General features: G+C 38.2%; 1 protein-coding gene across 6 annotated transcripts in view; it reads left to right on the top strand.

The window, feature by feature from the left end:
• Positions 1–18,474, top strand: part of MRTFB (myocardin related transcription factor B) — a 252,576-nt gene that overhangs the window by 208,829 nt on the left and 25,273 nt on the right. For all 6 annotated transcript variants that reach the window (XM_072942165.1, XM_072942164.1, XM_072942166.1 and 3 more), the window contains 3 exons: positions 2,675–2,836; positions 4,200–4,378; positions 15,270–15,404. In XM_072942165.1, the coding sequence (XP_072798266.1) occupies positions 2,675–2,836; positions 4,200–4,378; positions 15,270–15,404 (476 nt within the window). The remainder of the gene's footprint in view (positions 1–2,674; positions 2,837–4,199; positions 4,379–15,269; positions 15,405–18,474) is intronic.

Here is an 18,474-nt window from a genome sequence, read left to right as displayed (position 1 = left end):
TCAACATGGGCAATAATATCCTAAAGCTCCGTCAGATATACCCAAAAATAAAATCTTCACAGAGTTATATGGTTGCCATCATTAGAGGCGTCTGTCCATTGGCTGGCAAGCTGGACACCAGAGACTCAAATAAGCCAGATAGAAGCCCTGTCTTCATGGAGCTTACATTCTGGTGGCAGAGACAGATAATAAACAGGCAAAACAAATAAATTACAGAATGTGAGAAATGCTCAGTAGCGAATAAACACAAGGCTAACACATTAAGGATATTGTAAAGAAGTTCTAAGTATCAAGTTGGTCTCTGTGACCCCAAGTAGGGTCTCTTCTAATCTAAGTAATCCATGATTATGTGACTGTCTTCATATCTGGGGTGGAAGGTGAGAGGTATGTGCCTTTCTGTGCTGTGGGTTGTGTTCTCAGAAGTCTCCTGGACTAAAAAAGCTTTTCCAGAACCCCAGTGGTGGGGTAGGAGCAGCTACCAGCTGTCAGGGATAAGTGAATCTTCAGAGAAGCAAGTTTGCTGGTAAGTAACTGGGTGAATGGCTCCTTCTGGGCCTGAAAATATTTTGACCTTTAAGGGACATTTTTGTAGGAAGAATGCTGTCTGTTTCAACTTGCCTTCTAACTGTAACAGGCTTTATTAATATAATTAAAACCAAGGCAAATACATTTAACTATCAAAAGGAGTCATGTTTGCTTTTTCCGAAAATAGACTATCCAACATTTAAAAACCGAGCTATGTGTATGAGGGAACCATAAGTGATGCTTTTAGGACATCTGTTCTGAAGTTGAGATTTTGAAAGTCAGAAGGAATGTGTCATCTGTAATTTAAAAAAATACCTGAAAACCACCCCCAACTTATTTTAACATTATCCCGGTTTTGATTGAATTGGATGTTTGGCAGGCAAAAGTCTAAATTATTTCCTGAAGTTCAGCAGCTGAAATCCAGCCTCAGCCTCACAGAGATAAAGGGGCAATAAGACTAGGAACAGAAGCCTACCAAAATGCCAGCCTCTAATTATTTACTTTTGGAATGTTTTCTTCCCAGACATACTCCTGCTACCACTTAGATAATGTCAATACGAGAGAGGGAAAAACAGAAGACTATCCCTACCTAGATCTTAACAAAAGCATTTAAACATCAAACTGAGAGAGACTTGCATGATCTAATTCTCCCCACCTGTCATCTTTCTGTGTGGTTAGAAGTGTTCTATCCAACAAGATTGGGGCCGTAGTTGTTTATACAGGAAAATTATAAAAATGAGGTGGACATACCTATTATTTTAACTTAGAGGAATGTGCATTTATTTGCCAGTATCCCCACTTAGGGGTAAGACCTTCACGTGTGTGAAGGCTTTAATGAATGGACTTCACATCTTTCTTGTGTCAAGTATAGCCATGTACATCATCTCCATTCATGGTGGAACAAAACTTAAAGACAGTTGAAAAGCAATCTGAGTTTAAAGATCCTAGATTTTATAGTTTTTTCCCAAATCTTTTCAGATATTAATTGCCCTAGGTAATGTGACAGTGAATTTTTTAATGACTCACCTGTATCAAGTCACCCCAAAGAATTTAGCTCAGGTTTCCAAGAGATAATCATTTTATTTTTGAAGTTTATGATTTTCCCGTAACTTTTAGTTAACTTATGTGTTGATGACAGCAATCACAATAGTTATGAACTACTTCGCAGACAATCAAGATTGGCTTTTGGTAAGCACATAGCTCAGCTGGTGGAAAGAGAAGTACTCAGCTGTGCTGGAGGGCAGTTTATCGGCTGTGGGGTCTTAGTGCTCTTTGGGCCTCAGCCAGGACATCTAACCCACAGAATGAAGAACATCAGATAATCCTGAGGTTACTCAGGGGAATTTTATAAAAAGACCTTCTATTGAATGATTTCAGGGGCCGGCAACGTTCAACTCAACATTGGACTAATAACTTCATCATTATCTTTAATCAGTTACAGTCATTATTTGGAATAACATAATAAAATATTAATGAGAATTACCAGAAACACAAATATTTGACAGAATTGTGCAAATGAATGAGTTACGATATTTAAAGTAGTTTCACAGCTGTTATACAACTTAATGCATTTGTGAGTAGGTGAGTTCATGCTTCTATTTGACCATTAATTACTGTGTAATTGAATGTTCCAAGGTTGTTATGTATTCAGAAATAAACTCAAATTCTTAATTATGCTGAAGGACTCTGAGACAGGCGGGATCAATCTAAGATTATGATTTGTAGCTCTTCCCACCAGAGAAGCTTATATCCTGAGGTAGTGTCTCACCTTCTAGGAATTGACTTTCCAATGAAGCCAGATCTAAAACTGTAAACTTCTTGAGCCATGGACCCCATCTCTCGTGTGCATCTTCTGTATCCCCAATACCTAATAAATGTAAATTTGACCCTCCTACCATAAATGAGCAATAGCAGTACCCCATTTTTGGCTTGAGTTCATGTCAATTTGATTCCTAGGGCATCCATATCGTGTAGACAATACAACGGTATCCAGTGCTAAAGATGTAAATTGTATACGGGAGCGTTCTTAGTCATTTTCTCTCCATAAATATGTTCAAACCAGTTTAAGTTAAATTAGTTGGCCTGGAATAACATTATGGAATAGAGATAGTAATTCAAATAATGGTTAAAACTATGTTTCCTCTTTTAGAAACATTTGCAGAGCCATCCCTGCAGGCTACTCAGATGAAGTTGAAAAGAGCTCGACTAGCTGATGATCTGAATGAAAAGATTGCTCAAAGACCTGGTCCCATGGAGCTGGTAGAGAAAAACATCCTTCCTGTAGACTCCAGTGTTAAGGAAGCAATTATAGGCAAGACTGAACATTTACTATTTTCTGGGAGAGAAAGAAAACTTGGAAGTTTTAGATAAAACAAATTTAATTTAAAAAGCCAGCACCAATCATGAGTATTGTTTTTTGGGTGAATTAGAAGTTGATCAATATTTGCACTGATTCTCATTATTGTTGTTACTCTATTATGTATTACAAGACGAGCAGCTCCTACCAGTTAACACAGAGATTCCTCTTGTTATATCTCAGGTTTAAGTCCTTAAGTTCTGATTTTGTGGTCACATTTTCTAAGTTAAACTTACTGTATTATAATGTTTACAATATTATAAATTTGTTTTGTTTAAGATTTTTACAGACTTCCTTATTTTAGTTCAGTTTACTTCTAGAAAAGATAAATAGTTTATTCAGTGTTCAGCAAGGTGAACAGCAGGTGCACGTAGATGTGTTCACTGACTGTACTTTATTAAAATATATATATATATATGGAAAAATACATATATATATATATGGGGAAAAAATATATATGGGGAAAAAAAAAAGAATGGTAGAATCTAGCCGTTTTATCCCAGTCTTATCATACTTAGCTACTAATGCTTTCCCTTTTTTCTGGCATAAGCTTTAGAATAAAAAAAATTTTTTCCCCAGAATAATGCCAGTTATTCAGCATGCAATCTTGAAGTTAATATCCTACTTTCAAAACTATTATAGTTTCCATTACTCATGGGGACTTCATATTTTGCATTAGTATGAGATTAAATCTTAGGCAATCTGTAGTCAGTAATTCAAAGTAGTATAATCAACTCTTCATTCAGTCCCAAAGACATGGGCCCCGTAAGGTAAGCTGTCAGTACCGCTAGGCTGCCCCATGACGTGGGACTTACCAACAGATACCCAGTCATAGCCCCAATTTCTCCACTGCCTCATAATGGTTTTTAGCAGTTGGGTTCCAAATCAGGATCCAGACAAGGTCCACACATTGCCTGTGGCTGATACATCTAATCTAATATGTCTTAATCTCCTGGGTGGGTCTTCCTCCTCCTTTCTTTTCTTACTTTTTATTTGCTGATGAACGGGTTTGTTGTATCCCCTAGCATTTCCACATTCTGGATTTTTCTGAATGCATTTGCATCCCCAGGTGTCATTAAATACTTTCTTGTCTCTTTTACTTCCTGTAACTAGTAGTTGGATCCAAAGGCTTGATCTCGTTCGGGTTGGGTTTTTTCCCTCCAAGTATTCATCACAGGTAGTTGTGTGTTCTTTTATAAGGAAGTACGTTATGTTCAGTTTTTAGCTTCTCAAGTCCTTATAATAAACAGTATTTCCTTTTTCATTCTACCCTTGTATTCCAAAGCCAAGAGAAGTTAAGAATCATTTCTTTCTTTAGGTGTTGGGAAGGAGGACTATCCCCAAACTCAGGGCGATTTCTCATTTGATGAAGACAGCAGTGATGCTCTGTCTCCAGACCAGCCAGCCAGCCAGGAGTCACAGGGGTCAGCCGCCTCCCCAAGTGAGCCAAAAGTCAGTGAATCGCCATCTCCTGTGACTGCAAACACTCCAGCCCAGGTACCACCTTGCTTGTGTTTACCCCTAAACAGAAAAGGCCTTTTGTTTTTTTTTAGTATATCAAGGAAATTTGTTTTCACCGAAAGTCTGAAAGTAAAGAAAAATATAGATTTTCACCTGTAATCCAACCACTGTTAACATTTTCAATAGATAATTACGCTTTATTTCTATTCTTTGTACACTGCCCTCAGGAAAGTAATTCGGCTTGCCACAGTCACTATGTCTTTACCACAGACAGGTAATATCATTACTCTAAACCTTGCACACTGTTTAGATCTTTTAAAGTTTTGATTGGCCCTTTGATTTTGGTTAGATTGAATTCATTTGTTCAACAAATATTTACAGAGCACTTACTCTATGTCAGTTATATAGGGAACCATATAAGGAATCAATTGCATGCAAAAGAATCTAATATTTTTTGATAATAGCATTGGAAATGCACATTTCTTTATTTTCAATGGTGTTCATATTTATTTTGGTTTTATAAGAACTCTTATGTTGCTTATAATTTGTTGTTTTTTTTAATCTCTCCTTATGGTGTTTTTGCCTTATTGAAATTTTTGTAGTATTTAGTAAAGTTAAAACTATTGAACTACTTGATGGGACTGGTGAAATTAAACAGGAAATGTTCTTGTTAAAGCCAAGCATCCTAGAATTTTTGAACTGGAAATGAATTTAGCAATTATCTGCCTTTACTCTTTCACCAGGGGAGGCCTGAGTTCAGAGAGAGATGGAAGTTTGGGGATTTAAAATGTTTGTGTATTTTCTTACAGCATTTCTGCTTATTCGTGCGTATCTATTTGTTAGGGACTATGTCTTTTAGCGTTATGTTCTTCATTGCGCTTAACACTGTGACGTGAAGTGTGTGTGTGTATCTTCAACATCTGGCATGGGGCCTGGTACAGAAAGAGTGCTCAAAAAACAAATTGAACTCAGCACCATGAGTGCTTACTGATGCCCACCCGGCTTGTAGAAGGAGTGTTAGTGTTCCTCCGTTTGAGAGTAGAGCGCCTCCCGCTTGGCGTCATCAAAGGTGGTGTGGATGGCTACAGTTCATATTCTACTGTCAGAGTTTACAGAGCAAGTGTGACTGGCCCCTCAGCTTTGCTGGAACCTGGGCTGGAAGAAGGATCAGGATCGGTGACCAGACCATGGTCTCAGGTCTAAACAGTCAGAAAAGGGAAAAACGGAGACTAGCCCCTACCCTACTGTCCTCACATATTTACTGCACCCTGGTTTTGAGCTTTAAAAGTAGGGATAAAAGAGTGTCAAGTATGCAAGTAAATACCATTAAAAAACAGTTGTACTTACCCATTTGGGTCATTCTGCTTCTGTCTGGACGGCTCAGGACATCAGACAGCTATTAGCATGGCCTTATCTTTTAGTAATACAGAATGTTTGTCACTGCAGCCATCTACCTGGTAACAGCTTCAGGCAGTCCCACCTGTGTAAGAGATATCATTCTTGTCTTCCCTGCATTGTTTGTTCAATTAGGTCTTTTACTTTGATCTTGAAACTTGGTTTCCAGCTAAGTCAGTAAGTGAGAAGCTACCCAGAGGCAGCGCCACCCACTGAGCTGACATTCCAGGATTCCTTGAAGGAAAAAAGGAATGGCAGTGTTTCTGAAAGAATAAATGGGGCCACACTAAGCCTCAGGTCATTCATGAACTTAAACATTAGTTTTTATAACACTCTTTAGTGTTGCTACAATGCCAATTCTGCCTGCTACATGCAGACCATCAATAGTCTGCTTTTTATCTGCCAACTAGCACCTCTGGGAAAAGACCCATTTTAGAGAATGGTACACGCCCTCCTTATACATTCAAATAAAAGAACCTAGAGTAAAGGCCAGCTTACAGCAGTTTTACCTGTTAACATAATTTCTGTACCATATGCCTTGAAACCTTCTTAAATTGTGTGTCCTTTATAATTCTCTTTTATTAAGTGTTTTAGTATTTTTAAGTAAGGAATCTGACAAAGATTCTTACTACTGTATTTTTATTCATGCAATTAAAGATGCATGTCCACGTTAGCTGTGCTATGTGATGTTAAAGAAGAATAATCCTTAAGTAGGATTGTAAGTATGTTGTAGGCTTTTGTTTTGGTTTGGTTTTTTAAATTAACTACAGAAACAAACTTTATGATGCCTGTAAAGTGTTCGGGATTTTTATGTCATCTAAAAGTGGTAATTAGGTTTTGTTTTGGCAAATTTTGTACTTTAATTATTTTCACTGTGTATGTAGTGTTTGTTTGTAGCATTTGTCCAAGCATCTCACTTGATAGAGAGAGAGGGAGAGAGATAGATTGGTTGGTTGGTTGATTGATCTCCCTAAATATAATTACTTTGACATTTGTAGTTTAAGGGGAAAGTACCTGAAAACATTGCTTCTCATCAGATGTCAAGTTTCCAGAGGGCAGGGATGTCCCCTCATTTTGAAAGAACATAAACATCTTGTGTGTTGGGTGTTCTTTGAGAATATTAGTTTTTAATCTTTGAAATGGAAACTCAGTGTAAGAGTTTGATGGTGCAGTTAGTTATTATGGACCAGTTGTCTTCAAACTGCCTGTAGTAAAGGACTAGTATGTTTGTTTTTTATATAATTTGTTTGATTTCCAGTGCATTATGGACTAATCCTCTTGTAAAATACAGTAAAAGTAGTAGAGTGACATCAAATTTCCTAAGACTTCCTGTCCTTGTCATGGGCAGGTATCAAAGGTCCACAGACCACCCTTCGAGTGGCTCTGACATAGATTTCACTTTGCTTGTTGTTTACCTGAACCAGATTTTTTCATATGGTGATTAATCATCATTGTATGCTACACGTTTAATCCTATGGCTTAAATACATTTTTCTAATTTTCTGGTTCAATTTTTTTCACACTTGGCATTATGTAAAGTTCAAAGCCAGTTCAGGGAATTTCAGATTCTTTAAAAGTTATATTTACAGATAATTAGTTGGGAGAAAATTAGTATCAAGCTATCTATATACCTTTTTATTCCAAAATGTCTTATGACATATAGTCTTCTTAATTATTTTTCAGTACACACAGATAGATACCAGAGGATTAAGTCTTACAGGAAAATATTCAAATAAAAGACACATGTCCTACCCCCAGAAAGCCAATTTTAAACACATAATATCTAGCAAAGAATAGATTTTTCAGACACTTCTCTTAACAATCACAGTGTTAAAATGCTAATGACCTCACAATGTGAACAATATAATACACCACTATGTCCTTCCTTCAAAATGTAGCCTGTTTGAAATATGTATTTCTGTGTGGTCTGTAAGAGACTAAAACTGCTTTTCCTTGGACTTTTGTCTTTTTAATTCTGATCAAAGTACAGCTGGTAAGGAATGTGCCAAAATATTAATGAAACACACATCACATATTGGAGCTCAATTTATTTTATGCTGAAGCAACTCTTGAACAATGGAAAGCTGTAGAAAATTAAGAACAGCAGGCAGATGCGGATACCAGGATCTGTTACACCAGTCCTTCTAATTGGAAGACTTTTTTTCTCTCAGTGATTTAAGTCAATAAGTTAATAATTTATTATAAACACCCAGATGTTTAACTGTAAGTATGATATGACAGATCTGTTAATTTTCAAATTTCAAATTCAAAATAGTACTGAAAGGAACCTTGTTGATCACTTACTCCACGTATTTTCAGGAAGACAAGCTTAGGAGAGTTTGATAAACTTTTTTTGCCATTGTTTCAAGTAACTTTCAGGTAGATGACCTTTTGCCTAACATAGAAACTTCAGATTTAAGCTAACAAAGAGAATGAGCAAGATCTAATAAGTAAGCCATGCACACATATACTAAATAATCAAAATTAGTCTAACTTTTATTACAAATATTTATCAATAAAGGCCTGAATAGGACATCAAAAATATTGACTATAATTTCTATTACCCCTTCAATTATGCTTTGTATAACATATATCAAGAGGACTCTGCCAGTATTAATAGATTTTGAGTTGGTTTCCAACATTAAGTGTGAAGTTGTGTCCCATCCATCACCAAAAGTAACAGATTCATTAGTGATTAGAGTATGTTGGTGATACTCTGACTAATCACCCTTCTGCTGTGTGCCATCATTTTGGTTGTAGTATTGGTTATATTTGAGCTATTAAAAATTAGAAATACTAAATAAATAGACTCACGTTCAGTTTTTATGCATGTATTTACATGTTTAACACTGTATCACTGTGAAAGATAATGCACATCAACAATATTGCAGAATAGGAAAGTCCAGGCCCTTGTTCTCCCACAGAAATAGTAAATAAACTATAGATTCACTAAAATAACTTTATAGGAACTCTGGAAAGCAGTCAAGAGATCTACACCAAACAAACACACACCAATCAAGAAAAAGCCACATTCAAAAATGTAGAAAATACCACGGTGTTTTTGCTCACCCTTTCCCACACCCTTCCCAGCATGGCACAGTCAGAAGAAAGTGGCCCAAAACCCAGTTCCCTCCTCCCTCAGGATGTAAGGAGCAGAGACTTGTTTGCAATAGTCTGGCCTGTCTGCGAGCTGGCGGAGGGACTGGTTTCTGACTTGTTTTAACTCAGAACTCAGACAGGGAGAACTGCATAATTTGGATCCCGGGCTAGCGGAAGCTGTGGAAGGAGCCACATCATGTGAAAATTGTAGAGGAACTGCAGACCTGCAGGCACCTGAGGGGGGCAACAGATTACAGGCAGAGAAATACAGTAGGACTCTTTAAGGTCCTGAGAAGAAGCTAGGGTGAGACTCTGGGAAATTAAGCCATTTAGAAGCTACCATGGATAAGGGGAAATTTTTAACTTAAAAAAAAGCACACACTCAGGCCCAGGCAAGACACATGCTCAGAAAAAATCCTGACAAAACCTTAAGCCTCCATCCAGAGCTAATCCCAAGGCCCAGAGGCCCATAAAATTAGTGAAGGTCTTTAACAACAGTCTGCAAAGATTGGGAGAGGTGATATTTTGCAGTTATTGAGTCTGAGGGCAAAAGGAATGAAGAAGAGTGAACAGAGTCTAAAGGACTTATGGGACACTATCAAGCAGATCAATACAGGCATTATGGGAGTCCCAGAAAAGGAGAGACAGAGGGGCAGAGAAGTTAATTGAAGAAATAATGGCCCAAGATTTTGCAAATTTGAGGCAAGACATGGATATACAAATACAAGAAGCTCAGTGAACTTCAAAGAGACCCACAGTGAGACACATTATAATTAAACCCTCAAAATCAAAGACACAGAGAATCTTGAAAGCAGCAAGAAAAGTCACTTACCACCTACAAGAAGAAATTCCCCAGTAAGAATATCGGTGGATTTCTCAGCAGAAACCTTGTGGGCCAGAAGACAGTGGGGTGATGCATTTAAAGTGCTGAAGGAAAAAAACTGTTCATCAAGAATTCTATATCCAGGAGAACTGTCCTTCAAAAATGAAGGAAAAATTAAAACAACAAAGCCAGACAAACAAAACTCAAAAGAGCTCATTATCATTAGACCTGCCCTATGAGAAGTGCTAGAGTCCTTCAAGATGAGATGAAAGGATGCTAGACAATGACTCAAAGCCATACAGAATATAAAGTCCTCTGGTAAAGGTAAATACATGGAAAAATAAGAGAAATGGCATTATTGTTTATTTTGGTTTGTAATGCCATTTTTTATTTTCTATAAAATTTCAGTGACATGGACAAAAAAGTTTAAATCTATGTTAATGGCTACATAATATATAATGATGTAATTTGTGACATCAGTAATATGAAGTGGGTAGACATGGACGTGAAGAAATAGTTCTTATACATAACTGAAGTTGGTATCAATATACATTAGATATCACAGCTTTAGGAGGTTATATGTAACCCCCATGGTTAAAACAAAGAAAATATCTATAGAATGTACACAAAGGAAATGAGAAAGGAATCATTACCAAAAAAATCAACCAAACACTTAAGTGGAAAGACTGTTCATGTATTAGAAGACTTAATATTGTGGAGATGTCAGTACTACCCATAGCAGTCTTATACATTCAGTGCAATTCCTATTAAAATCCCAATGACAGGTTTTGCAGTAGAAAAATTTACCCTAAAACTCATATGGAATCTCAAGAAACCCCAAATAGTCAAAGCAATCTTGAACAAAGTTGGAGGTCTCACACTTCCTGATTTCAAACTTAGTACAAAGCTACAGTCACCAAAACAGTGTGGTTCTGGCATAAAAACACACATATAGACCAATGGAATAGAACAGAGAGACCAGAAATAAATCCTCACATATATGGTAAAATGATTTTAGATGACGTGCCTGAGTCACTCCAGGAGTCTTTTCAACAAATAGATGTTAAGAAACTTGAATATCCACATGCAAAAGAATGAAGTTGGAACTTTGCCTAATAACATATACAAAGATTAACTCAAAATGGACAAAGACCTAAAAATAAGAGCTAGAACTATAAAACTTAGGGGAAAATATATATATAAGAAAGCATCATGACATTGGATTTGGCAGTGATTTCTAAATATGACAACATGCAATGAAAAAAATAGATAATTAGGCTTCATCAAAATTCAAAACTGTGCATCAGAGCACACTATCAATAGAGTGAAAAACAACCCACAGAAAAGGAGAAAATATTTGTAAATCATGTATTTGATAAGGACTAATATCCAGAGTATATAAAGAACTCCCACAAATCAACAATAACAAAATAACCTGATTTTAAAATAAGCAAAGGACTTGAATAGACATTTCTTCAAAGAGCATATACAAATGGCCAACAAACACATGAAAACATGCTTGGCATCACTAATCACTAGAGAAGTGCAAGTCAAAACCACAGTGGGGTACCACCTCGCACCATTACGAGAGCAAATATCAAAAGAACAGAAATTAGCAAGCTGTCGACAAGGATGTGGAAAAATTGGAACCCTTGTGCACTGTTGGTGGGCTTGTGAAATGGTGCAACCCCTAAAGAAAATGGTGTGGCAGTTCCTCAAAAAGTTAAAAATGGAATTACCATATGATCCAGCAATCCCACTTCTGGGTATATGGCCAAAAGAACTGAAAGCAGGGACTTGAACAGTGTTTGCACACCCATGTTCACAGTAGCATTATATACTGTTTGGCTATTACTTAATAGCCAAAGAGCAAAAGCAACCCAAGTGTCTATCAACAAGTGAGTGGATAAACAAAATGTGGCATATCTGTACAGTGGAGTATTATTCAGCCTTAAAAAGAAGGAAATAATGACACATGCTACATGGTTGAACCTTGGGGACATTATGCTGAGTGAAATAAGCCAGCCACAAAAGGGAAAACGTAGGATTCCACTTATGTGAGGTACCTAGCATAGTGAAATTCATACATACGGAAAGTAGATGGTGGCTGCCAGGGACTGGGAGGAGGAGAGAAAGGGATATTGTTGTTTAATGAGCACTGAGTTTCAGTTAGGAAGATGGACAAGTTCTGGAAATGGACGGTGGTGATGGTTGCAGAACAACGTGGATATACTTAATGCCATTGAACTATACACTTTAAAATGGATGGTTTCAATGGTAAATTTTATGTTATGTATATTTTACAACAGTTTTTTAAAAATAATACATTTATTTAAATGAGGGATACATGCAGATCCTCACTACTAGTCAGGTATTCAAGTACCAACTGAAAGTTCACTAGATACTGTGCCAGTGGTTTTTAATGTTCAACTACTTGTTCTAAAAGTGAAATGCCTAAACTAATAACTACATATTACAGAAACAAGTGATCAGGGCTAGGTGATATATTTTAACAAAGCTAGAGTTTTACATAAAATACCTAGTAAATATACAAAGCGTATGTTTTGATTTATATTCAACTCATTCGCTGACCAGTATTTTATTTCAGGATTGGAATATGGAAACATTATTTTAAGAATAATTGCATTTTGAATTTATTTACATATTGCCATCTTAATTAAGATCTCTGTTGCATTCTAAATTAAAAACACATTTACTGTGGATTTTAAGTCTACAGTACACAAAAAGCTTTGTTTTTGAATACCTGGTGTCCGTCCCTCTAGATTGCATAAAGAAATTCAATAAAAAAGGAACTTAACAGAGAACAACGGTTGGTCTTTGGCAAGTGTATCATCTTTTCAGAAGGAGCCAGTGCCAGGTATCTGAAATATTATAAAACTCTAATCGGCTTAAGCATTTGCTCTGACTTATTTTTTTCTTTTGTAGCAAAACTTTCACTTAGCAATTTATCGTAAGAGAAAAATCTGTCTTTACGATTGGAAGTGCTTTCTTTTGAGTTTTAGGTAAAGTATAAATACCCAATGTTAAACAACAGCGTATTCTTGGCATTTCCTTTCATGGTGTGATGATGAGACCTGTAAGTCATGATGAGAACAGTGTTATCAGATCCAGTAACACAAAGCAAAGTTTGCAGCTTTTTTGTTTCTTTGGAGAAAACGTTCTGAATCATTTTGAGATTAAACTTGGATAGTCTATAAGGCAAATTTAACATATTTAAAGCATTCTTTTAAGATTTTAACATTTTGCTCAATTTACTGTGGAACAAAGTAGTTGTGGTATCCTCTGTGCCTTGGCGATTCTTTTTTTCCCTCCTCTTAACAGGGGCAATGGGGATTAAACCGAGGACCTCGTGCATGCCAAGCACACAGTCTACCACTGAGCTATACCCCTCAGCCCTGCCTTGGATAGTCTTTTAATCCTTTTTAGAATACTGTCATTTCAGAAATAGTAATATTTAGATTTTTTTTGGTAACTCTAGCCACTAGAATCCTAATACCTAGATGTGATGTAAGATTTGAGGAGGGGAGGATCCTTTCTCAGGCACATAAAAAAGTCTGGCAAAATGTAAAGAAGAGTTTTTAGATATTTCTCCCTTTCTAACCAGAATTTATCTTCAAATTAGGTAAAGTTAACAAGCAAGCAAATCTGAGTTGAAGTATGCTTGTATTATGCTGGAGTCTGTGTTCTAGGGAGCAGAGTCACACTAAACCGATACCAGAAAAGCTAATAAGATATATTAGTAATCAAGGCTGGAGTTAGTATGGCAAGGTCTAGAAATAGAGGTCAAACATTTTCATAAATATTACAGTTGATACCACATTCACACTCTGGGGTTATTTTTCAGATGATTAACACTGCTCTCAAATACATCTTTACTGTCACGTCAGTCAGTGGGGGCTGGACTGGTGAAATAGCTTGCCAGGTTAGTAGAATTTTACCTGCAAGGAAATATAATATTTCAAAATTCAGATATCTGGTTCTACTTCATATGCCAGTTATTTAATAGCCAAAGAATGTTTTTCCTTCATGTGAAACTGACCCAGAGATAAGTATCCTCATTTCCAAAAAAGTACAGAGTGAAAGGAAAACAAATGACATAAAACCATATCCCTTAAAGCATCGTCATCCCCTTCATGTCACGGGTTCACTGAGGAGCTGGCATCTCAGGGCTTCCTAGGGGCAGAAGTCACCCTGGAACATACATGTCAAGACTCGTGGATAAGTCCTTTCATTCCTGTTGGAAAATGCAGTTGAGTATAGCCGTCTTTTAAAAGTCAAGTCTTTTGTACTGTCAACACTTACTAATAGTTACTTAAAAACTGAAATCCATGGCAAAAGGAAAACAAAGCGCAGGGAGAGAGGAGACGTGGGCGTGCACAGCTGACTGCCCAGTCACCCATCTCACCCGCTCAGCAGGGCTGCAGAGTGTGACCCGAGCGTGAGTAATGCCACGAGGAATTTCCACTCACCCATTAGACAAATATTTATTGAGTAACTAGTATGCGCCAAACTTCGTATTTCTTGCTGCTAATAGCCCTCTGAGTTTTCAGGTCATTTATTTTAAGGAGGGAAAATATAGTTTGCTATTTTTAAACCCAAAGACTTCAACAGGAGAACTTATTTTGATTATTGTAATGAATTTGAGAGTTTTGGGGGGAAGTGGAAGTGATAAAGGAGGACATTTTTCTGTAAGATAAGGCCGGTAATAGTAGGTCGAAGTAGAAATCAATGTGCAATGTTTAACTAACCTTATATTCATATCTCTTTCCAATAGATGAATACTTAAAATCTACTTAACAGAGATGGCTAGTGGGAATAGTTTGTTAGGTTGTTGATGAAAACCTGACAAAGTCATCTTCCTTTATTAATGTAAGATCCCAAATTGAGATTTGGTATTGCTTATTTTGGCCTGGGTAACAAAATAGCTTCTCGCTGTAAGTGTGAGGGTGCTGTCAATGAGCAGGACAAGCCTATCAGAATATCTTCTTCAGATTTTTCTCCTGTTGCAGGAAGTGGGAGGAAATGGTTGGCAAGAGTGCTAGTCAGGTTTGGCGACAGGAACATAAGCTGTAAGCACATTTAAGGACACGTGCACGGAGTGGCCCTCAGGAAGTGGAAGCTTTCTTACCAGAGGCCGCCTGGCCGTGGGTCTGGGGTGTGGTAGAGGAGAGTCATCGACTGTAACGAAGACTAAACGTCGTGTCTGAACTGGCCCAGATGAGTGTGACCTATATGACAAGAAAACCTTTTGAATACTGTGCACTTTTTGATCATTTTTGTAAGTCTCGGACTTTTTTTCTGCCAAAACGGGATGATTCTGACGGTTTCTGAGAAAACAGTAGAGTTTTGTCAGTCCAACCGTATTTAGCTTTACCTTTTCAATGCTTCTGGGGCAAAGACTGAATACTTGACTCCACAGAGGTAAAAGCATGTTATTCCACCATCTGGGTCTCAGACATACTACTGTATTTTTCTTTTGTTTCTTTTCTAGTGAACTTTTCAAAAATTAGGTCATTCCCTTATAATTTTGGCTTTTTTATTTTTACTGTCATTGATTTCAGACTTGTTCCCTTTCTGCCTTTTCCACCAGTTTACTTCGGTGTCCCCAGCAGTTCCTGAATTCTTGAAAACTCCTACTACGGATCAGCCCCCGACGCGGTCCACAGCTCCTGTCCTCCCCACCAACACTGTGTCCTCAGCGAAGCCTGGGCCAACACTGGTAAAGGTGGGTGCCCAGCTCGCACGCTGGTTTGAGTGTCTTTACCTTCGACTGTTGTCTGTAGCCCCGGGCACGGAAGACGGAGGCTGCGGCCACACTGCCCAGCCTGCTTTTTAGCCTGAAGCCTTGAAAACAAAACCATGGAAGGACTTGCTTGCCCAGCCTTAATATTTGAAACCACCACCTTCGACAAACGACCTCTTGTTCTGTGGTCGCAGAAGAAGAGCGCGAGACTCGGTCCGTGTAAAACGCCAGCGGCAGTGCAGGCAGTCCGGGAGCCCCTCTTGCAGCACTTCCCAGTTCTCCCACCCAGGCCACGGAGGTGAAACGCGGGCAGAGTAGCGTAGAGTTGGTGCCTTAGCACAGCGCTTGGGACTCATGAATCTCATAGATGTCTTTAATGGTAACATGGTTTTGGACTTTATACACGAGGCCAAACTCAGTGGTATCGCAGATAGATGACATGACAGGTTAAAGGCGGTAGAGGAGCAAATACATTGTTTTGACTTAGCAGATTTGGCCTGATACAGCTTGGTCTGTTCTTCAGATAAGCTGCAGATTTGTGGCACTGTTCCCTGCATTTCACTTGGTCAGAATAATTAAGTTAGAAGAAGTCCCAGAAAATTAAAAATTTCAATATGTAGTACATTTTTAAAGTTTCTCAGTGTATTTAGAACTGCTAAATAAAGGTGGGGAGGGGTGTAAGCTGAGGAACAGTTGAATCATCTCAGATGTGGCTTTTGCCAAAACTAGCAGAACACAGATCTCAAACTGTTAGAACTAAAGAAGGACCTTAGAGGGTCCCTCACCACCTTTCAGATGAGGAGACGGAGGCCCAAAGAAGTGACAAGGTGGTGAGGCCAGGAAGGACCCCATCTCCAACCCAGTCTGGCCTTCTGTCTCCCTCCCCCGATAACCACTGCAGCTGTCTCCAGAGGCAGTTGGCTTGGGCCGACTTCCATCTGTCCCCGGGACCTGTCCTTGTCCTTGACCTTCTTGGAGAGAAGGCTCTTCCTACTCCAGGCTCATTCCTCAGTGTGGCCAGGTGTCCATGGTTTCAGGGCACATATCAGTGTATTTCACCATCTTCCATTACTTAGTACTGGAGCCAGAAATTCCAAAGTGGGGCAAGTGGCAACCGTGCCAATAAAAATCAGCTCTGACCTCCCAAGTATGCCCCACTACTAACATGAAGAGGGTTTGAGTGCCAACCCATCTTTCCCTGCAGATACTGGGAATTCATTCTCTGCCTCTCCCTGAGAATTTCTTCTGCTCACTAGTGTCTGTCTTAGAGGAGGGCTTTGGTTCGCAAGCAAGAGGCATTGTTTAAGAATGTGAGATTCAGGGACCGGTAAGGAATCCTAAGAACTACACCAGTAGAGGACAGGACAGGTACACGTTAGGAAACAGACTGCATTTCTTTGGGTTTTTCTATGAGGAAAGCTATTTCTCATCCTCACTCCTAAGAAGGTAGCCACGTGCAGGCCAGCAGGTAATAGGAGACTGAGTCTGCGGAGCACCAGTTACTATGTTTGTCTCCCTCCCTCTTTAACAGGCACCTTCCAGACTGTGGCAGGTGCTTTATTCTTACGTAACAATTATAGTCAAAGCTCCTTAACCCAGACCCCGTTCATTTTTTGACCAGTTTAAGAAAATTAGAAATAAAACTTACTGATAAAATAAGCAGATGACAGTGAATTGATTAATACCGTGAGACCACAGGAGGCTGTTTAGCGGCAAGAATATTTTCTAACGTGTTCTATTTCAAGTGCCTGATAATTCAAGTGATTTCTAATTAGCATACACATTCATCACTCATTTACTCAGCAGATCTTTATCAAGCACCTCTGTGTGCCAGACACTGTCCTGGGTACGAGGAGTAGATAAAGCAGTGACGAGAGCATCACAGATCACCCCCTTGGTTAGGAGCGGGAGGCAGGCAGACATGAGACTCAGAGTGTGCCGGGTGGTGAAGGATGGACCTGGGGTTGCAGAAGCTGGGGAGGCTAGGGAGACGTTTCTCACTTAAATAGAGAGCTCTGGTCGAATAAGCAGGTGGCATTTGGGCAGAATCTAAAGAGGTGTGGGAGTAGTTGTGAGGACATGTGTGGGAAGAAAACTGGAAGTCTCTGGGTGAGGAAGCCAGTGTAACTGCAAAGAGAGAAGGCCAGTGGGTAAAAAGTAAATGTTAACAGTGACAATTTCTGGTCCATAGAATATGGTGGTTTTTATTTTCTTCCTTATTTTTGTTGTCCGGGTTTGTTTTGTTTTTGTAATTTCCTAAGTCTTTGAATACGAACTTACATTACACCAATAGCTATATTTAATTTAGTACTTCTCAAAGTCTTGTTACTAAGTTGAGTGTTTTACCTAAAGCAGCTTACAAATAACTTCCTATACCTTTCTTTTGAATTGTTTTGTTAATGGACTTTCTTTTTCCAGACGAAGTTATTTTGCTATTTAAATACTAAAAAATAGAAAGTGATCTGATAACTTATAAATGCAGGAGATGAAAAGAACTCAGAAAAGTCATCTGATTCTTAATCATAAGAGGGAGTCTCACATCCCATTTTCAAAATGAAAATGTAATATTTTTGAAAATTTTTTGGAAAATTTTGAAAAATTCGTATTCACATTACTCAGTATTTTCTTTTTTGTGTATTTTCCATAGAAATGCATAGCTTTATGTTGTGCTTTATTCTTATTACAAGCGTTTTTCTGTTTTTACATTTCTCTGTAGATTTTTTAATGACTGTAAAATATGAAAGTTATGGTGAAATATACTTACTCTTTTCCCTATTGTATGTTTAGTGTGAGACCTGGTTTTCACTAGGAGATGGTATATGTATATGTAAGCACGAGGCAGCGTGTCTACACAGGAGACCAAAGTAAACGTTTGTTGAACATGAATAGATAACACTGAGCTGAGCACCTTGCCCTTAGTGTAAGGGAACAACACAGCAGAAGTCAGTTCTTAGGAGCAAGATTTCTTGGTCAAAGGGAATATGCATATGTTCCCATGGCTCTTGAAATATATTTCATGTATTGCCTTCTAAAGCGGCAGTACCAGTTTCTG

This window comes from Vicugna pacos, chromosome 18 (genome assembly GCF_048564905.1).
Source record: "Vicugna pacos chromosome 18, VicPac4, whole genome shotgun sequence".
In the NCBI taxonomy this organism is placed as follows: domain Eukaryota; kingdom Metazoa; phylum Chordata; class Mammalia; order Artiodactyla; family Camelidae; genus Vicugna; species Vicugna pacos.
The sequence above is the reverse complement of the archived record's forward strand: the minus strand, read 5'-3'. Positions and strand labels throughout refer to the sequence as shown.